We start from the raw sequence: 24,733 nt of genomic DNA, 5'->3' as shown, positions 1-24,733 counted from the left end.
CCCCCTTTACAAGAACACTGTCTTACAACAAGAGCAAGTATCTCTTTTTTTTTTTTTTTCTGTAACACATCACCTATTAACTGGTTCATCAGGCATGTGTCACCCATTATCCACTATTTTACTTAGTACCCTTTCTGTTGTGTCTTGTTCCCTGTTGGAAAGAAAGGTTTCTCCAGAGTTCTGGTAGAGCCTGGGGTGACTCCATTGCACACTAAACAAAGCATGAAGGTCTTTTTGCATCAGTGACTGGCAGCCAGCCAGCCTTCAGATGCTAAACGCAAGCAGCAGAGGCTACCCCTGCGACTTTCTGTGAGTTCCTCATCTGCCCTTCCACACAGCTGCTTTCTCACAACCCTGCCAGGTCAAAGTGCCCTTTTCCTCAAGGTCTCATGAGAGCCTGCACCTTGCCCAAAGAATGTGGAGGACTTAGCTCTTAGACTATTGACGGTGAGTGAGTTAGCTCTTAGATTATTGACAGTGAGTGAATGACCGTGACATCTGTCTGCCCTTTTTGCACATGCCCTGTCACCTACAGAGAGGCTCCCCCATGGTGATGGTTTCAAACCAACAGGAGGGCTACATCAAAGGGGTCACAGGCTCAACCGTTCTAACCTGTTTCTTCTTGGATGCTGGGGAAAGGGCTGTGATGTTTAAAATTATCACTGAAATCTACAACTTTCTGGGTCCTGCTAACTGTGAGTCTTCAACCAGAGAGTGTTTTCATTTTCTTCTGACTCAGTATTTTCAAAACTCACCACTTAAAGGGGAGGAGGGGGGAGACACACTTCTTTGATCCCAGCAGGAAGCACAGACAGGCAGATCTCTATGAGTTTGAGGCCAGCCTGGTCTACTGAGTAAGTTCCAGGACAGCCTCCAAAACAATACAGAGAAATCCTGTCTTGGAAAAAAAAAACTTCACCATTTTTTTAGCCGCATTCCTACATTTGTCAAACTTAGAACTGAGTTTGCACATCTACCTCAAAGCGAAGAACTGGTTCCCATCACATTTCTGCTCTTAAATTTCTTTTCCTTGTTCAGCTCACAGTCCTATAGCAGCTCCCACAAGCAAAGGGCTGTGCTACTTGCTGTGTTAGATACAGAATGATTCTGAGTAGAGTGATGATGTGAAGGGAGCCCACCATCACAAACTGTGGGGATGCCACCCCCTATAACCTCAGGCTGATTGCAGACATTTCTCTGGGCTCTCATAGAATACTTGCAAAGTTCTCCAAACACATGTATCACTGTGCTCTACTCCATCAAGAACTCTTCCAGCATGCTGCTCCCAAGGCCTCTGGCTCCTTCTAGACATCCACATGTATCCTAGACCCAATCTGTGTCCACCAGATCCTGGGAAGCCTAGTCACTAAGCAGTCGCCCAAGAACCCAGGCATGAGGTAGGTGCAAATCAGGAAAACATAAAAACATAAACACAACTCAAAATTCCCAAAAGATAAGGAAAATACTACCAGACTGGAAAGAAATTGTTTAGTGATACTTCTGGAAACAAAGATATTTATTTGGAGCTGAACTTTAACTCTAGTTGGGGAGCTGGGAGAACAGGATCCAGAGGGCAGGCAGGCAGGTTAATTTTCAGACAGAAATCAGCATAAGTAAGAACAAAACCACAGAGATCTGAGGGAGCTGGACAGGTGCCGGGGGTGGGGGGCAAAAGCTAGAAACACTGCTTGTGAATCCCCATCATTTCTCTGCAGATGAACCCTGATATAAACCCAGGCCCTGGGATTTCCTGGAGCCTCTAACAAAAATGCACCAACTTCCATGGAAGGAAACAGAGTGATCATAAGGCAGGCAGGGCCCTAAGCAGCCAGCGTCTCCTACCTAGGCCATGTGGGACAGAAAACAGGGCTGTCAAGCATAGTAGATACAGCCATTTGTTCAGGTCATGATTCAGAAGTGCATTTCTGATAAGTCAAAGCAACATAGAGGAACTCAATCTGGCCATACATCAGACAGGATTCCAGAGAGCACAAACCTGCGGCTGCTTCCAGAGTAGGGAGAGAGGTACCACAAGGTCAGGACTCCAGTCCCATAGCTAGAAACCAAGCTAAGACATGGTCTCCCAGGACATAAGAGCAATGGCAGCTGAGTTCTCTCTCAAAGCTAAGCCTCAGTGTGTGGCTCTGGTGTCCCAGCCTCAAAGGCAAAGGACAGTGGTTTCATTCCTAAGGCAAGAACTAAGGAAACTTCTAGGTAATTCCCTGAAAGCAGAGCCCTGACCCCTTTACCTATTGATGGACACAAAGCCAACAAGTGGGAAAATGATAGAACAGTCATTGTTCCATCCGATCCCGTCCCTGTCTTGGGTTCATTATTAATGCCATGTGGAAATTACCAGGACAATGATTGAGTGAAAACAAGGTGCACATTCACCTTGGGAAATCTGCATAAAAGGGGCGATGGTGAACACACTCCTGGGCTCTGTTCATGAGACTATTGTCTGCAATCTACTGTCTCTTCCATCACCCAACTATAGCATCAGAGTTTGAGTGGCAGGCTGAAAGGTTATTCTTAGCCAAAGGAATGTTTTAAAATTCCCTTAGACTTGTGTATAAGGCAATTAACTACACAGAAAGAGGCAACAAAGAATCAATGGCATAGTGAGAAACTTATGGTCAATTTCACACATCAATTTGGCTGGGCTACCATGCCGATGGATCTTGTTCTGAAAGGGTGTTTGCGAATGAGACTTACATTGAAATCAATAGGCTTTGAGTAAGACAGATTGTGTTCATAATGAGTGAGCCTCATCAATCAGGAGGAGATCTGCCTGGAATGCAAGGTTGACATTCCCAAGCCAGAGGGGAGCCCAACAGCAGATGATCTCCAGACTTTGTTCACCCTGGTTCCACAGCAGACAGTCTTGGGACTCAACTGTGATTATTTGTGTGGCCTTCAGTTTTCAGGCTCCTGCCACTAGATTCGGGACTTGCCAAGATTTTACAGAGACATAAACTGATTCCTATGCCATCCTATTGCCTCCATATTGTTGGAAGGTTCTAACAAACCTCTTTCCATTCAGAGACAAGGTCCATGCCATCTAGTTTGGGGACTAAGCAGACTCAAAAGCCCAATGCTGCCTTCCTGATAAAATACCTACAAGATAATCAAGGGGAACTGGGGAGATAACTCAGTCTTAAATATGCTTATCTTACAAGAATGAGGACCTGAGTTCAATCCCCAGAGCCCACATTAAAAACGAAGGAACAAACAATCAAAAACAGGTGTGGTGGCAAGCACTTATGATGATAGTATTGGCCAGGAAGAAATAGGCAGCTCCCTAAGGATCAAGCCACCCAGCCCCGCAAACTTAGTTAAGACTAGGTCAGAGAAAGACACTGTCTCAAGAAACAAAGTGGACAGCATTGTAGGAATGACACCCAGCTTGACTTCTGGCATCCATATGTGCACATATACACATACATGTACACAAAGATAATCAAAGGGTGGATCATCAAAGGTGACCACTGTTAGCAGGACAACCTTGGTAATAAAGTTCAACAAGAGAAATTGGTAGCCAACAGTAAAGTCCCTTCCGTAAGACATAGATCAGCACAAAGCACCCATGCTTCTGTAAGAGCAGGCATACAAAAGGCCCTTCTAGGAATGGTGGGGTATCTAAGAAGAGCAACCACAGTCAACCTGGAATTGAGAAATGTCACCTCACCAAAACACATCTGACAGGAAAGAAATGAGCTCAACTACTCAGTGAGAGTGGTGTGGAAGCAATGGAATTGTTCCTATCTTGATGGATGATCTAATAAGATAATATAAAATGATTAAGAAAAATAAAACAAAATCACCAGTTCTGTTTTCCTCATGCTATAAAGTAGATTCTTGTAAGTAGTGGAAGGCTGGACTATGTAACTTTTGACTTTAGGGAACGATAAAAAGAAACACAATGACAATGGTCCTCTGTTGCTGCAGCTACTTAAGTCACTGTAAAGACAAGCCACTTTTCTGTTCCTCCCCTTCTTGTCATAGCTAGTAGCTCTGTCTATGGAGACATTTCCTACCTAGATAACAACACACCATGCAGTGTTAGCTTTTCAATAGACGTGATGATCATTGGCTCAGGGACTAGGGACACAGTTCAGTCTGTAAAGGGCTTACAGGACAAGCATGTGGACCCAAGTTCAGTTCCAAGAACCTATATAAAAAGTCAGGTACAATGATGCATTCTTGTGGTCCCAGCACTATGGAAACAAGATCCTTGGGGCTCATTGCCTAGCCAACCTAGTTTAATGGATGAGCTCCAAGCCCAGCAATAGACCCTGACTCACAAGTCAAAATGAGGGTGACTGAGGAAGAAAGCTGATGCTGACCTCTGACCATAACATGCACAAGCAAACATGCAAGTGCATATCCCACAGATACACATGAATGTGTACACACACACAGATACACATGCAAAATGACTCAGAGGAGCTGGCTGATCACAACATTCTGAAGGTAAATGCAAAGCCAATAGCAGCGAAACTCCAGTTGACCTGGTGCAGGGGGATGACAGCAGCTGAAGGAGAGGAGAGCAGTAACCTGCTGGAAGCTGTTCAGAAAAGCTGATGTCCCCAGTGAAGATGCGTGTGCTCTGAAATGATCTGCCAAGATGAGTGTGGACTCTTCACCCAGGCTTTTGAGTCTTTTTATCCCATGTTTGGCAAGGTTTTCCAAGTTATCTGCCAGGTGCTAAATACCTCCCCAGCCTTTTCAATAAATCTGATTGCAAGCAGTCTCCTGGCTAGAGCTTCCTCATACAAGTCCTACATCCTCAGTGCAGCCCCACAACATGTCATTACGAGATGATGACTGCCTTCTAGTGAAGCATTTCCCTAAAGGGCCAGCCATTAGAAAACAGAGCTCAAAGTGAGGCCTCCCACTTCATGAGCCACTGAGCCAGCTGGACCATTCCTGGGCATATAGACAAAGGACTGACTCCATACCCTGACACAAAGATACTTGCTCAGTCATGTTCATTGCTACTCCGTCACAACAGCCAGGAAACGGAGTTAGCCTAGGCGTCCACCAACAGATGGATGAATAATAAAAATGTGGTAAATACACACATGACAGAAACCTTCAACTGTAAAGAAAAATGAAAATTTCAGAAAACGACTGGAACTGGAAGATCCTATATTAAGTGAGGTACCTTAGACTCAGGAAAACAAAGGCCGCATGTTCCCTCTCACGTGCAGCTCCTAGCTTCTAAATTTCTACAGTTTATGTGGCAGTGAGTGTGCTCAGAGGTCAGGAAGCCAGGAAGGGGGAGAAAGAGAAAGAAGTGGGGGTGGGGGGCGCGGGCGGGTGATACAGCTCATGTGATATGAAAGAGGAAGGAGAACGATGGGGGTGGGGGGCAGAAGCAGGGAGTGGGGAGGTGGGAGCGAGGGCTTCGGGAGGACAGATCAGCCACAAAGAAAGTGTGATGAGGGGGACGTCCTTCTGTATGTGTGTTTCTCTTATTGGTTGACGAATAAAACACTGATTGGCCAATAGAGGCAGGAAGATAGGCGGGACTGGGAGACAAGGAGAATTCTGGGAAAGGTAGGCAGAGAGGGCGTGCGAGGAGACACCATGTAGCTGCAAAAGGAGTAACAGGTCCGGGCATTCTCCGGTAAGCCAAGACCACGTAGAAACACATAGATTTATAGAAATCGGTTAATAATTAAGACAGAGATAGCCAATAAGAGAATGCCTTAAGGAAACCTGTTACTTTGTGGGCTCGTTTTTTTAAAAAGTAAGGTAAAACACGTTTTTTTTTTAACTTCCATAGTGGCAGTGCTCACTTGAAACAGTTCTTTTTTTCTGACACTGCCTTTTTTCAGAACTAATCAGGCCTCAGAACAGTTCAGCGGGGACAGTACGGGTGGGGGCTGTGTACATCTTCCCTTCAGGTTCACGTGGAAGCCATGACACTTCCCATCATGTCTCACTCTTCTCTTCTGGGACTACTTCACCCAGTAGGTTCTACAGCTCTTCCTCGTCTTCTCTACAGTTGTCAGCCCACGACCTTCTATTTCTCTTGATTCTTCTATCAGAAGTAACCTCAACTTCATGCTAATTCAGGAAGGTCTATCTGTGCATAGAACTTACTCCAGTGATTTTAAGGTTATATGGAAACTCATATATCTGTATGTTGCCTATACATATATATATACATATATATTTGTTTAGTTATAGTAATATTTAGAAGCTATCAGGTGTCCCTTACCTCTGATGGCTTCGTGGCACATTTTCCTTTTCCTGAACACTCTATGTCATTCAAGCGGCTGTCCCCAGGCACACAGTTGCTGGTCTTCACCACCAGAGTTAAACGTAAAGCCACAATGGACTTAGCAACAGAATCATTCACAAAACCTAAAAGAAAACAGGATAACAAGAAATGTAAAGCCAGCTCTTCCAACACACTTTCTACAAGACTAGGATTTTGCCTAGGCTGAATTTAGTCTGAAAGTCAGATAAACACAATAACATGGAGGGATAAAATAAAGCACACAGCCTCTGTCCATTCAGACCTCAGGTCCTTAAGATGCACAAGTCCCTCCAAGAATCATGGGAATTGCCAAGGACAAAGAAGAGGAGCATCAGGCACGCCATTATCGTCTTGTTCCGCTCCTGCCCTTGTCCTGTGAAAGACACTTGTCTGCTAGTGCTTCATCTTATAATTCAGCTTCTGAGATTGCACCCTGGTCTCCACCCAAAGAGAAAATACATGTGTTACTCAGTGTTTCCTTCTCCTGTGTACACTGGATAGTCAAAAGTTCTGGAAATTTCTGAAGGCCCCACCTTGTATCAGTCCACCCCAGTGAGTGCCACACTGGGCAACTCACATCTGCCTGTTACTCGAGCTCCAGGAGATCTGACACTTTCTTCTAGCCTTACAGACACATGTGTGTGCTTACATGTGCACACACACACACACAAACACACACACACGAAGACAGCTTCTGGTTTCTGTATGATATAATACACATCAATTATATCATACAAAAGTTAATTCTTGTGTATTCACTTCATAGTCATGTATGACTTAATTTTCATATAATGGATTTTTTTCATGTAATGGAGTTTTTAAGTTTAGATTCTCTATTATACTTCAGGTATCACAACTTCATACAGGCATCGCCAGGCTAGATACCTATAAACATAGTTTCAGAATGTTTCATGGTTACTGTATCCAAGCTCTTTTAACAATCTATTCCTCTGTCTGTCCTGAGGCACAGGGACTTACACAGACTTACATTTTTTTTTTCTCATTGAGTACACTGCAGCAAAATAAGAAACTGGGTAAGAAACAGAATGAATGCCTTGGGCCTGCCTTGCCTGCGGGACAGCCAGCACCCTCTCCTTAATGATGGTCACTTAAGAACACATTGCTTCTGTAGATGAGAAATCCGCAACCTTCTAGAATGTTCTCAATTTTAGATGCCCTTGCTCTCAGGGGGTGCTGTGTATTATTTCCTAAGGCTCATTACCACCGATTTGTTCAAAGTGTTCCTTGACATACTGGGTTCACTTTCCATTCTTTTAAATGTTAAATGGAGGGCAGTCAGGAAGCAAAAGCATGAAGCAGGCCTTGAATTGAGGGAATGAAAGGAGTTACGAGGTGCTGCGGGTCTCAGAGTCCCTGATGGAACAAGCGGGTTGTCCAGAATGTTGATGAGGCCCTCTGCTCTCAGAACTATTGCTCACAGCTGTGGGAAGTTTCTGGACTGCACTCCTGTTATTTACTGAGCATTCAGGCAAGTCTTGTTGACACTATACCAGGTCCCCATATGCCCTACAAAGACACTGTGTCAACTTGGTGTCTCGGTGGAGACCAGAAGTGGGTTTCTGGTGGACAGTGGTGTTTTCATCCATGGGGAGTGGGTTGATTTCTTCCTCACATTTGCTATTGAACCTCTGCTGTATACAGGTTTTAGGGAGGAAGGAAGCAGAAGGCTTGTTCCATGAAGCCTCTACACTATACTGAAACATGCTGCTCACTCCAACTCTGCGGACACTTTCATCACTGTCCCCTGCTGGCAATACCCCTCCTTTTCCCACTGTGGAAAACACTGAGATCCCGCTCTGATCTCACCTCAATTGGGGGCTTTCCCTTATATTCCAGTGCATTCTGAGCTTGGCTGGGTCCACACATGCTCAAGTTTACATCATGCACTGGTCCCTGACTATTTGTCTTAGATGACTCCTTCTTATGCCACCCTTACTGACACCTCCTTGGTGACCAAGAACAAGTCTTGGAGAAGGGATGGGAAACAGGTCAAGACATGGGTACACAGAGCCAAAGCAGCAAAGACAGTGCCCAAAAAACAGTTCCAGAATGCCTTATTAAATATATACTATGTCCACTTGTGTGTGTGTGTATGTGTGTGTGTGTGTGTGTGTGTGTGTGTGTGTGTGTGTAAATGTATGTCATGCTCATTTATGTGAGTGTGTATCCATGAGGAGACCTTTTAACAACCTCAGGTGCTGTTCCTCAGATTCTGTCCACCTTTATTTTTAGGCAAGGTCTCTCAATTGCCTGGCACACATAAATTAGGCTAGGCAGGGTGACCAGCAAGCCCTGGGAATCCAGGTATTCCTGGTTCCCCACCTCTGGAATTGAGAGTACATATCAACACACCCAGCTTTTATTACATGAATCCCAGGGTCAGAGTCATGTGCTTTCAAAGCAAGCACTTCACTGACAGGGCTATCACAGCATCCCATGCTTTATTCAAATGCCGAAGAACAGCAGTCACGGGAATGCACGAATCCCAGGCTATAGTCAACTTTTGCTTACCCCGGGTGGACAGAAGCGACTGACAAACACTGAGATCTTATCCCAAGTGACATTTTTACACATAAAATAATAGAGACAAAATATGGCATCTGCATTATAAAGTGTTCTTCCTGTCTTTCCTTTGTTCTCGGGTTTCACATTAAATGCTTTCAGTTTTTTTAAATCTAGCTCATCTGTTCACTAAACATTTAGAACACATAATGGTCTACAATTATGTAGAAGAGGCTTTCTTCCAAAGATTATGTTTTAAAAATCTATTCAACTATTAAATTCATTTAGCCATCAATAGTTCAGACAAGTACATAGCTAAAAGTACACAAGGTATAGTTTTCTACACAATTTGCTTCTGCTTCTTCAATGAGCACTGAAGGAGCCCCCTTCTACAGATGAGGTGGCCGAGCAGACTAAGAGACCAACGACAAGTCACCCTTGCTTCCTGTCACTCTAAACTTTTCAGTCAAAAGTAGTGGTTCTTTCAGCAGTGTTGAAACTAGTGGCTTCAGCCAGGCCTTATAGTACAGGCCTACAACCCCAGCTACTCAAGAGACTGTGATAGAAAGATCACAAGTTCAAGGCCAGCCTAGGCAATGTAGTACAGCTTTGTCTCCAATAAAATGCAGGAAGCTGTGTGGTGGAAGAGTTGCCTCGCCTGCCTAGGATGGGTCCAATTCCCAGAAATGAGAAAAGAATCTCCAAACCCTTGTAGAACATTCTTCAAACTACGTACTTCTGGACCCCAACATACATAACAAAGAAGCTGGGATTTGGTGTAGAACCCTGGCATCCTTGTTTTGAAACAGTTTCCAGGGAGCTGGAGAGCTGGCTCAGTGGTTAAGAGTTCTTGTTCAGTTCTCAGAACCCGTATTACACAGCTCACAACTGCCTACAACCCCAGTGCCAGAGAATCTGAGGCCCTCTCTGAACTCACATGCACACATACACAGACACCCACATAAGTGCATAACTAAAAAAGAAAGACTCCACAGCATAATTCTGGCATGTATGTCCAGTTAAGAATCTGGTAGAAAAACTATTAAGTCACATCATAATGTGATTGAAGTGACAATCATTTGGAATGAGAGGCATTCATGTGAGCCTCCTGAAGTATATTTTATTCACATGTTTTTGGAATCCGGGCAACTGATGTTTACTCCTGTATACACCATACATGTCTGAAATTCTTAGTGCAACTCAGAAAAAAGAACTATGTTGGCTGTATATGAGTATTGGGGCATTAAAGGCCTTACTAAACTATTAAAGAAGCTGCACTTGTCCCAGTTAAATGCAGGAATTAGCTATAAACTGGAAAGTTAACTAGCCCTGGTCTCTGTCCACCTGAGGACCACACTTCCTGTGATATCATCTTCTACTTACTAAAAAATCATCTTTCTAAGCTAACAGCTTCCTATGCTGCCTGTATTTGTGAACTTTTTGGTGTGGCATGGACAGAAAACACTTCTCCTGTTTTGAATTTGCACTAGAGGTATTTCTTTAAATAAAACTTTGTAATGTGGGGACTAGGTGGGGGGATGGCTCTAGCTGTGCAAGCATGGGGACCTAAGCTCAGGACACATCTTAGGAAGAGAGGCAGGAGAGGTGGGACAAGCCAGGTATGCAGACTATGCCTGTAATCCCCACATTGGAGAGAAGATATGGGATGGTCCATGAAGTTTGCTGGCCAGAAACTCTAGCCAAGGCAGTGAAATCTAGACTCAGTGAAAGATTGTCTCAAAAATAAGGGCAATTGGGATTAGTGACATGGGTTGAGAGCAATGGCAGCTCCTGCAGAAGACCTGGGTTTGATTCCCAGAACCCACATGGAGGCTCACGATCATCGGGACCTAGTCTCAGAGGATCGTGTCCTCTTATTCTCTCTACAGTCTCAGAGGATCATGTCCTCTTCTGCTCTCTACAGTCTCAGAGGGTCATGTCCTCTTCTGCTCTCTATAGGCACTGCATGCACATGTTACATAGACGTATTTGCAGGTAAAACACTTATATACACAAAATAAAATGGAAAAAACTGAGAGCAATTGAGGAGGATACTCTATATCAATCTCTGGTCTCCACACATGTGTACACATACATATACATGTATGAACACACACACACAGTGTTCTCAAACTACTTTGTATCATCATGATACCTGTTGCTGCCTAGCCATGCTCCCCAGTGCCTTATAGTGAGTCACTGAAATGAATAGCTCATGTGCAAGACCCTGTGTGCACGCTATGAGAACAGTAGCTAGTTGCTCCTGCCATGTCTGAATGTAATTTCACTAAGGTTTTGCACCTCCCTTTGGGGTTGTCTAGGGGAAATGACTGGAATAACCCAGAGTTAAAGTAATGCTGTCCAATTTTTCCAAGCAGCAGCAGCTAAGACAAAACAAAGGAGTAGTTGGGAAATTCCATGTGTCCAGGGCAAGAACTGTGCCCCTTACAGGAAGAATCAGAAATAGAACAAAATGTACTCCACAAAAAAGAAAAGAAAAAAAGATGCTTTTTGGGACTGTGATCTTTCGAGAGCTCCTAGAAGCCAGTATTAGTCCTTTCACAGACACCCCTAGCATTCTTAGAAGAAACTCTACTTTACCTTCCTTAAGATATGAAATCAACATATTATCAAATGAAGTTACCAGAAAAAAAGACACCCCTACATCAAACATCCTAGATGGTTGGTTGACTTACTGGAACCTTGATGATCGACAAGCATTGGAATGTTGTATCTTGAGCTACTGTTAGCTCCCAAAGTAGCTATTTATTGCCCACCTCTGTGTTTTGACCTACTATCATCCTTGAGGCTTAAATTAGGTAAATCCTTTGGGTATGTACAAATAGAGCCCTAGCTTCCACCAACCCAAAAACTGAGACTGTCATGAGATAGCATTGGAGCCCTATAGCAAAGATGCCCCCTACCTTCCTGCTGTTCCTACCAATGTATTTGAAAAACATCTTGATTTATGCTATCCTTTGTCCTGTTACTCTAAAAACTTCACAAAGCTCTTACCACATTGGAACATGACACTTGGGAGAACCTGAATCTGTGTTCCCATGCCATGCTCACCTATATTCAACTCCAGAATAAACTGTCTCTCATCCCCTTTGAAGTAAGAGCTGTGTCCTTACACTGATGATATATGTAATATGATTCCTAATATAGGCCCGCTGTGGTGGTTTGAAAGAAAATGACTCCCAAAGGGAGAGGCACTTGTTGGAGGAAGTGTGCCACTGTGGGGGCGGGCTTTGGGGTCTCTTTTTCTCAAGCTTCCCTCAGTGTGACAATCAGTCAACTTCCTGTTGCCTGCAAGATGTAGCACTCTCAGCTCCAGCACCATGTCTGCCTGTACGCTGCCAAGCTCACCATCATGATCATAAGGGACTGCACCTCTGAAACTGTGAGTGAGCCACCCTCAGATGCTTTTCTTTCCAAGAGTTGCCATGGTCAAGGTGTCTCTTCACGCAATAGTAAACCCTAACTAAGACACCTGCTCAGAAAGACTTGTCTCCAAGAGCCAGAGGCTATGTCAGTACCAGCACTTTCTGTGGTCTTTTCAAACACTCCCGAACGAGACACACAGGAGGCTAAGAAGATGCTCTAGCTGCACCTGACAGAGACTAAAAGCAAGAGAGAAAGATAGGAGATAATTATTAATGAAAAGAGAAACCCAAGGAAGTAGGATGGGGGAAAGGGAAGATAACCCAAATCTTTCGTGTAGATTGGACAAAGGGTGTGAGGGAAAAGAGGAAATCACATCTGATTAAGATAGTTGAGGTATAAATAAATGGGTCAAGATTTCCACTGCAAACATATTAAATTTGAAATGCTTTTCTGATTTAAATGTATGAATATACATACTATTTGTGCATAAAGAATACTCAAAGAATAAACTTGAAAATACAGCTGACCAAATTTTTATATTTTCTCTTTTTAAATTTTTGTTTTTGAATGAGAGAATAATCTTTTAATGTGTTGCTTGAGAATTTCACACATGGTACAACGAGTTTTCACCAAACCCATCCTTTCCTCTACCCTCCAGTTCCTCCAGTGTTCCCCTTCACATGCACCCCTCATGCAGTCTTCTCTTATAATCACACACACACACACACACACACACACACACACACACACATACACACACACAGAGTCCAATTAGAGTTGCCCATGTGTACATGGGTCAGGCTGACCACAGGGTCATGGGAAACCTCTCAGGTGACTTGTCCCTAAAATGCTGGTGAGACATCTCCCTATCCCCATCCCCATGCCCCTACCCTCACCCTCATCCTCACTCCACCCCACCCCACCCCCTGAACGGGGCAGGCAAGTTGATGGTCAGATATAAAACATGGATAGTTGGGAACATGAGGGCTTATGAAAAGTTGTTATCATCTGAACACAGATGGTAGCAAATACAGAGGAACGGAGTGCTACAAGGGGAAGAGAGAAAGAACAGGACTCGGCACCAAGACCAGAAATGTAATATCCGAAAGTAAACTGTTGCATTGTTTGTTTGCTTGGTTTTTTGTTTTTGAGACAGGGTCTCTATGTAATCCTAGCTGTCCTGAATTTTACTGTATAGACAAGACTGGCTTCAAACTCACAGAAATCCTCCTGCCTCTGCCTCCCAGGTACTGGGACTAAAGGCATCTGTGACTACATCCAGTCTGTTAATTGAGTTGGCCATCATTACCAGGCCATAATTATACTGAAAAAGAAATGCCTAGCTGGGCGGTGGTGGCGCACGCCTTTAATCCCAGCACTCGGGAGGCAGAGGCAGGTGGATCTCTGTGAGTTCAAGACCAAGCCTGGTCTACCAAGCGAGTTCCAGGACAGGACAGCCTCCAAAGCCACAGAGAAACCCTGTCTTGAAAAACCAAAAAAAAAAAAAAAAAAAAAAGAAATGCCTATAAAATGTTCTCAAGCACAGAATTGGTGAGGAAAGTTACAATTTCTATTTTTTTCTTCTTTTTATTTTTTGGGAGAATGGTGGTTTAGCCTTTGGTCTACTAATTAATTTGTTTATGTGCTTTGTTTGGTGTTTGAGACAGGGTCTCTTGTGTTCCCAGGCTAACCTTGAATTCACAGCAATCCTCCTGCCTCAGATGATAAGTACCTGAACTGCAGGTGTGAGGCACCACACTCCACAGTGAGATTTCTTAGAAAGTATGGAGAACTACAGGAGATTTGAACTATGACTGTATTATAGAGGAAAACTTTGGTCCATGGTAGGGGTGGGTCTCAGCTCAACCTACCGTTTGAATACTGGAAAAGAGAAGGGTTGGAGGAAAGCAGATGTTGAGTGGTATGTGACTAGATGATTTCCCTACTGAGATCTAAAACCATAATGAAAGCAACCCTACAAAGGCTATCCAGGGACCTGTAAACACCCCCAAAGAACTAGTTAGGATGACAAATAAAAGTTGGGCTTCCCCTTCCCCGCATTTCTGCTCTTCTGCCCCCCCCCCCATCCTCCCAACACACAAAAGCACACAGTGCTGTTGCTGCTGCCTGGGGTTGCTCATTAACACAGCAAGGAAGTGTTCTCCAATCATTACAGGGCCTCTTACAACAGCCCCCCTTGGTGCAAATGAGAAGCGAAGGAGGGCCCAGCCATTATCCTTGGAATGCAGTGGTCAAGCATCAATTAAAGTGCAGGGAACGGCTGGCTTCAGGCCATTAACTGTTTATTTTACTGCCTTCTTCTCTAAGGCTAATGCTAAAGAGTCTTAAATGGACTTTGTAGTTAACACCTCATTGGGATTAATAGCAAAGGGGATTTGCACATCTCACTTCAGTCATTTGGTTCAAGATCACTTTCCTCCCTCTTAAAGGGAACGCATACATGGAAAATACAAATTCTGACCATAAATTCTTAAGCTGTAGGTGCTCAAAATAGATTGCACCAAGTTTGCCTATCAGTGCTTGGAGTCATTTGGCGCAAACTTATAACCTATAAATACTATTCTCAACTCAGGAAATCCCAAAGCATGGAGGCTTTCAAATAGCAGCTCCCAGCTGCCAACCTTAGGGTTCTGGCATTCACTCAGACACCAGGAAAGCCAGCTTACAATGACCATGTCTTGTTCCATTAGGCACAGGGCAGGAGGGATGGCACACCTGTGCCAGCCTGTTAAGAAGGCAGGCTGGGCTTAGTGCAAAGCATAGGTCAGGAAGGGTTCTACCTGCATCTGTGACCCAACACTTGGAGACTGGGTAACAGAATGGAAGAAATCAACTTTTTCTGGGGCAATTTGTAATCCCCAGTGAGGCAAAGTTTCTTTTACTGCTTCAAACATCTTTTCCAATGTATCTTTATTTGAATCAGACAATAATATGTCATCCATATAATGATATATTAACGAATGTGGAAATTTTTTACGAATTGTAGGAGTGAACCCACAAAGCTATCCGCCCAACAGGGCGTGGTCAAGGTAGAGATAAAAGGAAGTGAAAGGAAAAGGGGCTTCCCTTTTTTCTCCTGGAAGCCAGCCACGTTTCTGACTCCTGGTCGGTGCGACTCTCTCTCTCTCTCTCTCTCTCTCTCTCTCTCTCTCTCTCTCTCTCTCTCTCTCTCTCTCTCTCTCTCTCTGATAAATAAATATATTGTTTTCCCTATATAGCCTCGATAACACCCTCTCTGCCTCTTCTTTGTTATATACAAAGCAGGGTGAGGTGATCCTCAGAGTAGTTCCCCTTCTTGGGGACCAGGAAGAAGAGAAAGAACTTGAGTAACTTTTATGCCTTAGCCTCCTTTTTGGAATAGAAATAATAACTATTTCCTAGATGGTTGGTTTGACAGGGTTCATTATATGAAAAGATTGTGATGCAGCACAAGCAGATAAAAAATTTATAAATCATCATTGTCATCATCACCATCCTTATTGCCTCCATCATCACCACTATCACCAACAGCCATACGAAAAAAACAATATCTATGTAAAACGAAGCCTTAGTATTTGGGCTTCTGGAAAAAGTACCGCTGGCTGTTAACTTTGAAACAAGAGAAATGGAGCTCTCTGGGAAGCTCAAGGCACCAGCTGAGCTGGTGTGTGGTGAAGGCCATCTCTTGATTCATCAATGGCTCACTGTGTCCTCACATGCAAGAAGAGGTAAAGGGCTGCCCGGTGACAAGTGCTCCCTTGTATGGAGCACTCATTGCTTTTAGGAGCACTACACCCTCACAACCTAATCACTTCCCAAATCCCATGGCTCCTGATGCCACAGCTGGAAATGAGGTTGTGACTTATGAATTTAAGGAGACTAGAGCAGATCCTGAATATAATCTAGTTCAAGTCCTGAGGAAAAGACTCCAGAAAAGTATGTTCCCATTAAAAACAGCAGTGCCAGGACAGAAGCAAGAAAGTGAGATCATCAAAGCTTTTAAATGGAATTTTAAAAATTATATTCGCTCTTTAAAATACTTTACAGAATATAAAAATAATGTGGTTTTTTGTTTGTTTGTTTGTTTTTCAAGGTAAGAGTTTCTTCGTGTAGCCTTTATTGTCCTGGAACTAGCTCCGTAGACCAGCTGACCTTAAACTCAGAGTTCCACCTACATCTGCCTCTCAAATACTAGGATTAAAGTCATCATTGCCCAGCTAAAAATAATGTTCAAATAATTTATACTCATGTTGTATAATAATGTCCTGAAAATTAAAGTGGTCCATCTAGAGAGAGGCTTATCAAGACCCAGGAAGTAAACAACTCACAAGTCCCAGTAATTTCCAGAAACTTATGAGTCTCAAAAGCCACTTTCCAGTGTTATATAAGTAGAACAGAATAGCTGGGGAGAAGAGATTCTCTGACTGACCAAGCCCCCTATGAGACTATAAAAATGAAAACTCTTCCAGGGGTGAAGCCTCCAGAAGTCATCAGCCATTTTGGGAGTGAGCTTTTAATGATGCAGCTGCCTTTGAGTCACCAGCAATGCCCCACTAAGTAGCCCTAATAAACCCACTGGTTCACTAACCTAGAGTTGGATGGAGTAATTCCTGTTAAGTATTTATATGAATAAATATTGGAGAGCTACAACTCATAAGATAACCCGGGATAAAAAGACATTTTATAAAGGATAACAAGCAACCTATGTAAGACTGACAAACTAGTACAAAGGGCATAATGTTCTAAAAATACTCAAATCATACAATTCGTATTTGAAGCAAAATTTACGATGAGGCTTGTCAAGTCTAACCATGCCCCTGTTTCTGGCATTAAATAATCTCCATTTAAGCATGTGAATGATCTCTTTTTCTCATTGTACATGAAAAACACATCAAAATTGAACATCTTTTCAAAAATGCCAGTCCTAAGAACTTATTAGGAGAACATGGAAATTTATTTGTATTTTCCTTTGAAATTTTGTTGGCTCACACAGAATGTACAATTGAAATTCTCCGTGTATGTAATCTATTTTTCAGTGTCAGTTTGACAGCTCCCTGATAATCAGTCAGAATTACATATCATTTAATCTTCCATTCATGCACTTTGGACCCATCAAACCCTAGTAAGTCACTTGTTAAATCACTGTAGCACTCATATACAATAGCCACCATGTCCAGCTAATGAATGATTCTCCATTAATGGCATTACAGTGAATGCCAAAATAATTAATCACATCCCTCAGCAGATGGGAGGGAGATGATAAATACACACTTAATTGGGCTGAAGGTGACTTCACAAGCGTGGTCAGGGAATTGGTTTCTCAGATGAGCTTCCTCAAAAGGCTGTTGATTGACATGTTTGCTTCCCTGGCCCTTAGAAGCATCCTGAACATGATCTTTCAATTGCCTTAGATCTATTCATAGCTCTCTGCTCTGCTTCAACTCAAAATCCAAAGTTGAAGTGGTCACCCACCAGGCTGTCTGGTAACTTCAAGTCGTATGAAAGAAGTCACCTGAATGTGTGAGTATGTGGTGAGATTTCTACCTGGGATGCTGTGGATTATTGAATTCTGCTTAACTTTGTATTTTTTAATGCATGAATTTATTATGCTAAAAATAGAACTAACTGATGTATTGCACTGAAACACTCACGGTGCACCATAATTGGAGAGAGGAAAACAATGGGGGAGATTAGGAGAGCAAGTCTGATTCAGTGGGTTACTTTCGGTTCACATCAGTGTTATTTCTCATCATGAAGACTGCCCTGCTCTTCACCTCATGCTGGAAGAGGCTCCCAGGCTGCCTTCCCTATCTGCTCCACTTGCTAGAGCTCTAGAAAGGGCTCTGCCTGTCCTAGTTCTGCTTCTGTTGATGTTATAATATACTCTCAAAAGAGTGACTTGTGGGAGACAGTGGTTTTTTTGTTTTGTTTTGTTTTGTTTTTTGCTTCAGGTTATGCCTCTAGATTACAGTCCATCACTGTAAGAAAGTCGAGGAAAGAACTTCAGATAGCTAGTCAAATCACACCCACAATTAAAAGCAGAGGGAAATGAATGCATATGTGCTGCTTGCACTAAACTCTGTTTTTCTACTATTACACATTTCAGGACCCCCTTGCCTGGGGACTGGTGCCATTCACAGTGGGGTGGGTTTTCCCACATCAGTTAACTTAATTAAGACAATCCCCCACAGACATAGCCACAGGCCAGCCAACATCAACAATCTCTCATTGAGACTGTCCTTCTAGGTGATTCTAGGTTGTATCAAGTTGATAATTAACCATCACACCACCATTCAGGCCCTCTTCCATCTGGTTCATAAAGACCCAGCATTGCTTACAAAGTCCATTCAGTAAACTGTAACTTAGGCTCCAACAGACTTGTTACCATCACATGCCTGAAGATGAGGTCTGAAAGAAAACACTGGATTTGGCAGTGGTTTCTTCTCTGCAGAGTTAAATGCATATACTTCAGTGGGGATTCTAGATCCAGATGAATGTATTTTCCAGCTCCTTGCCTATAGTAGTTCCTTACTGCCATAAGAAACTTAACCGCCTCTACCACAAAACATGTCTGTTGTCTACCATATCTCTACCACTTTCCTGTCTCTTCTCTAAGATCCAACCTTACACTCTTGTACTTTCTCTGATATTTTATGTTCTCTCCAGCCTAGGACATACACCTCCACTTTCTGCCTGGAAGAGCATCCCATTGCTTAGTTAACATATCAACTTTGTTATCTCCCTTCAAGGTAGGATCCTCACATCAAGATTATGTCAAGCCAGGCGTTGGTGGCGCAAGCCTTTAATCCCAGCACTCAGGAGGCAGAGGCAGGCGGATCTCTGTGAGTTCGAGGCCAGCCTGGTCTACAGAGCTACTTCCAGGACAGCCTCCAAAACAATACAGAGAAACCCTGTCTCGAAAAACTAAAACAAACAAACAAACAAACAAACAGATTGTCTGTTTTGTTTTGTTCTTTTTTATTTAAATTAGAAGCAATCTTATTTTACATATCAATCCCAGTTCCCTCTCCCTACCCTTCTCCCCTGCCCCCCCCACTGACCCCCTATCCCATCCCCTTTCTGCTCCCCAGGGAGGGGGAGGCCTTCCATGGAGGATCTTCAAAGTCTGTCATATCATTTGGAGCAGGGCCTAGACCCTACCTCGTGTGTCTAGGCTGAGAGAGTAACCCTCTGTGTGGAATGGGCTCCCAAAGTCCATTCATATACTAGGGATAAATACTGATCCACTACTGGAGGCCCTCAGGGGGTTTGGGTCAGTCCTATGCTGGTTTCCCAGCTATCATTATGGGGTCCATGAGCTCCCCCCTTGTTCAGGCCACCTGTTCTGTTTTTATAGACTGTATATCCATAGAACAGCATGATGGTCACAATTATAATTGTTGGTTTGGCTGGATTATTATTTCTCTAATAGCTGTTGCTTCACTAAAACAAGATCCATGAGTGTGAAGTCACAATTGTGTTGCTAGAGCCAAGCAGGGTTCTAACTCACAGCAGACATTCAGAAAGTATTTGGGGAAAAGACTGAGACATATACAATACGTAACCGTATAACCCTGAGTAGTATGGCTTCACTATGGAATGTCTCCCCTCGGTCTCCTGTCTTTAAATGCTTGGTCCCCAGCTTGGGGCGCTCTTTAGAAACCTTTACAGTAGTTTGAATATGAAGTTTCTCCCATAGTTTCAGGCATTGAACACTTGGTCCCCAGGTAGTGGAACTATTCTGGGATGTTTAGGTAACGGGGGCCTTGCTAGAGGAAGCCATCACTGGGCGTGAGCTTTGAGGTTAAAATATCTCAACCACTTCTAAGTCACTCTATTTGCTTTAGGCTTATGGTTTAAGACTCCAGCGTTCACATTCCAGCTCCTGCAGCCAGGCCTGCCTGCCCGCTGTTGTCATGCTGTCCCTACCATCAGGAACTCTAACCCTCTGGAACCATAAACCAAAATAAATGCTTTCTTATATGCGTTGCCTTGGTCATGGTCATTTATCACTGCGACAGAAAACTAATACAAATTTGTGGAACCCTGAGGAGGTGGAGCCCCGAATGGATCATTAGGCCTAGGCTTTAGGGTTTATAGCCACCCCTTGCTTACTGGTCTAAAAAGGTCCGAGCAAGCAGCCTGTATTTCTAGCACTGCAGCCACAGGCTACGCCTACCATGCCTTCCATGCCATGAACTACTATACCTGCAACTGTCGGCCTTTCTCTCGTAAGTGGCTGCTTATAAAGTACTTTGCCCCCATATCCAGAAGAAAATAGCTGATACAGTGAGTGATTATGGGGACAGCAAACCTAAGGATATGACAAGAGAACAGGAGCCTAGAGAAGAAAACCAGGAGTGGTGTGATAATCTAGCTCCCAGCTCCAGGGGAGGTGGTGACCAGTAACCGCTCTATCCACAGAGAAGCAAGCCTCGTCCTCACCCAGGAGCCTCCTGAACCCGGAACCCCAGACCAGCCTGGGTAGAGAGCTTCATTGTGCACTAGGCCTGCTGCAGACCACAAATGCCACACCAGTCCCGATGGAAGGTGACAGAGGAAAAATGAGTTATTCCCACTTAGTTCTCCAAGTTCAATCCTTTGTTTCAATGTGACTGTCATTTGCAAAGGGTTTCTCCCCTCTGTCCAGAGCAGGTTTTACGCATGCTTGGTCTTTTCAAAGCCTTGAGGTGGCTATCTGAGTATCAGTCCTTTCTGTTACAGTCAACGCAGCACATTAGAAATTCTATTGCTCTCTCTCTCTTACAACCTTTACAGCCCCAATTCCCTACGCAGCTCTGTTTGAACAGCCTGCCTTCTGTGTTGGGATGTCTAATAGGAGTCGTGCACAGTGTGTAAAGTGGAGGTCCAAAACAAAGCAAGACAATACGAGCCTTGGTGTGCATTCCAAACAAAGAGAACACCACAGGAAACATCAGGTGGCTCTCATTCCTTTCTGGATTCTATTTCCAATCCTAATTGTGCCCCGCCTTAGTAAGCCGTCTGCTGGCCACCAAAGGCAGAAACTCAGCTCCTGGTGTGGAATGCAAGCTTCAGAACCAGGCTTATTTGTGCAAGAGAGTCCTGCGCTAAAAGTCCAAATGAAATGCTTTGCAAAGTACAACTATCTCATTTACAGAAAACGGATTTTCTAATTAGCTGATTGTTTTGCCTTCATGAATATTAGCTATTTATACCTTACCTTCCCAACACACACCAAAGCATTAGTGTCATCTCCAATTCTAAAAGCTGCTTCTTTCAAAGGAATTACCCTCCCTTAGATGCCACTGTGGACTACACACTCACTCAGGCATGCTATGAGCTATCCTATTTCATATAGTTATCTGTCTATGACGTCTTTTAAATTAAATGTGTGCATAGGTATACCTGTTTCCCTTGGTGCATGCAGGTCTTCATATGGGTGGACATCTAAGCACAGATGTGTAGTAGATCATGTGTATATATGCATGGGTGGACAGATAGATGGATGGAGAGATGCATTGCACCTGTGTATCAACAGAAAAATCTAAAACCAGGACAAGGACAAGTGCATCAGAGAGGCTGTCATTTTCTTTTGAGACAGGGTCTTGCTGCATACCCTTGGGTGGCCTAACACTCAGCCGGCCACCGACTTGCAGTGCTCCTCCCGAGTCTGCTTCCTGAATGTTGGTACTATGGGCATGTGTCATTTTCTTGTAGGAAATTATTTGATTAAAGTTGAAGGTGACACTTACTAAAGCCAGATATACCCCTGAACTTTAAGTTCTATGAGACTCTGTTTTTGTGGCTGTGTGCACAGTGGGGTGGAGGGTTTTGTTTGTTTTGTTTTTTAATTGTTTCTCAAAGGCAAGTTTGAGCTGGGTTTCCATAATTATAAAATATGCCTTTGCTGGCTTACTAGGAACCTCTACTTACCAAACACGGCCTATGTCAAGCGTTTAGGATATAACAGGTAAACAAAGCACACACCACTCCCTGCCTTCAAGGCACTTACATTCTAGCAGGAGCTACAAGCATTGATACAGAAAGGCTCCTCTCCATAAGGAAATATTATCCCCAAGGAAGAGAGTGGGGTTCAGGGAGCACTAGGGTGCAAAGGAAGAGAAAGGAAGCAGCTGTTGTCAGGGAAGGCGACCACACTGGGGTCCTGACAAGTGGGCATCGTTGGAATCTGGCAGGGAAGAGCCTACAGATGGTAGAATTCCTGGGCAGTTATCACAGAGAGAAACAAACCAGACATTTACAGGGCCAACACCTTGGGCCTTCCTCATTGACTGCTAGGCCTCAGCTTCTACTCTAAGAGACAGAGGAGCCAGCCAGCCGGAAGAACTGGTGCCGGAAGAAATGGTGCAAATGGCCCTCCCTGATATGGCTCAGATGTGGGGCGAGGGGGTGTGGACACAAGAAGACCAGGCGGGGAGATCTAGGACAGCCCCGGTACTGGAGACTGTGACTGGGTAGCCACAGAGTAAGGACAGAAGGGATCTGTTAAGTTTGATGAAGCCTGAGACCAAACCCTTCCTGATGACTAGATTAGAAGGGGGATGAAAAGGGAAGGAGGACATCAAGGCCTGGGCTTGGATGACCAGAAGAATAAAGTGACAGCTATGAGAAGCCACACTCCGGAATCATGACCACACAAGTCTGATCTCCACCTGAGACGACTCAAGCTGGTCCCTCCCAGCCGCTCACACCATTCTCTTCATCTCCCTGCCAGTCCTTTCTCCTCTCTGTCTGGCTTCCTGGTCGCATCCTGGGTACAGCCACACTGAGAACAGCATGACTTCGAGCCCCATTCATCCCCCATGCACCCTTTCCTGCTGTGTCCCTTCCTTCCCAGTAGCCCCATTCCAGCCTCCACGGGGAGCTGCCAAGACAGAGCTCCTCCTCGACTGGGGACCTGCATTTTCAGCTGGCTGCAGAACATCAATGCCACATCTAAACTGAGCAGAAGCAGAGCTTCTATCACCAATTTGATGTGATATATTCCAGCTGATAAGAACACACACACACACATACACATAAAAACATAAGCTGATAAGAATACACACACACACACACATACACACACACACATAAAAACATAAGCTGATAAGAATACACACACACACACACACACACATACACACACACATATATACAAACATAAGCTGGTAAGAATACACATACACACACATGCATATATATACAAACATAAGCAGATAAGAACACACACACACATATACAAACGTAAGCTGATAAGAATACACACACACACATACACACACACACATATACAAACATAAGCTGATAAGAATACACACACACACACACATATATACAAACATAAGCTGATAAGAGCACACACATATATATACAAACATAAGCTGGTAAGACTACACACACACACACACACACACACACACACACATACCCCGATGTGAGAATATATCCCTGATACTTGCTGCCCCCTCACCTGATTCTCATCTTTTTTTTTCACCATCAAAAGCTAGTCCACGGTACTCACCACATATAACAGTGCCATTGTCACACCTACTTCTGCCTGTGAGATAAAAATAAGCCCTTAACACAAGAATGACCCTTTTCCAGTTCCACCCACACTTCTCCTTCCACTCCAACTTTCTTGTTGAAATCCACCAGCACAGACAACTCACTCTGCAGTCAGCAAACACTGTGGGCACCCCCACCCCTCCACCCCTCCCACACCCCACCCCACTCCACCCCACAATAGTGTGCCAGTCAATGCCTTTCTCTACTTTTTGTTCAAGGCCCAGGTCAAGGTATACCTCGGGTATGCCTGATCACTGTAGTATTTCATCTTCTCTGTCAACTTGATGGGGTTTGGCATTACCATGGAAATGCACATCTGGATGTGTCTGCGTGGGTGTCTCAAGAGGGGTTTAACTGATGGGAGATGACTCATCCTAAGTGTAGGACTCACTCTCCATGGGTAGGGGATTTCAATTAAAGAAAGAAACGGGGGGGGAAAGCCTGAAGAGCCCCAGCATTCTTCTCTGTCTGTTTCTTGATCCACTGAGGTGAGCAAGCATCCTTAGGCCCCCAGAGGTTGGTCTTGCTACCATGCCTTCCCTATCAAGGTGGACCAAAATGAAGCACTTTATCCCGTAAGTTTCATCTTGTCAGGTATTTGATCACAATTATAAGGACAGTAACTAATATTCTCCCTTCCTAAATACCCACAGCCCTTAAATTGAATGTATGATAATAAATATGTTTTTGCCTTTTCATCTACCTCTTTATGAGCAACATCATCGAAAAGCATTGTCTTTTTACCAAGACAACTTGCTTGCTATGCAAATCTTTCTAGCTGCCCCCTCATGTCAGTTGTATGCAGGAAGAACTCTTGCCTGTGGCATCAGTTCCTGGTCAAGCCCTTTGCAGTGCAGAAGTGGAGAACCAAGCATAGCCAGACACCATTAGTGTGCAATTACACAGAAATGAAGAGCTGAGGGTACAAGAGAAGATGAGAAAGGACCAGAAAAGCCACCAAGACTAGGTACCTGGCTAGGACTGGGGGTAGGGGTGGGGATC

The 24,733-nt window shown here is 43.9% G+C and overlaps 1 protein-coding gene across 1 annotated transcript in view; it reads right to left on the bottom strand.

Moving 5' to 3' along the window:
- The window catches only part of Dner (delta/notch like EGF repeat containing), a 304,752-nt gene that overhangs the window by 136,058 nt on the left and 143,961 nt on the right, over positions 1-24,733 (bottom strand). The window contains exon 6 of the mRNA XM_040753181.1: positions 6,230-6,375. Within this exon, the coding sequence (XP_040609115.1) occupies positions 6,230-6,375 (146 nt within the window). The remainder of the gene's footprint in view (positions 1-6,229; positions 6,376-24,733) is intronic.

This window comes from Mesocricetus auratus, unplaced genomic scaffold, assembly GCF_017639785.1.
Source record: "Mesocricetus auratus isolate SY011 unplaced genomic scaffold, BCM_Maur_2.0 Super-Scaffold_100010, whole genome shotgun sequence".
Taxonomy (NCBI): Eukaryota; Metazoa; Chordata; class Mammalia; order Rodentia; family Cricetidae; genus Mesocricetus; species Mesocricetus auratus.
This window is presented reverse-complemented; position numbering and strand designations above follow the sequence as displayed.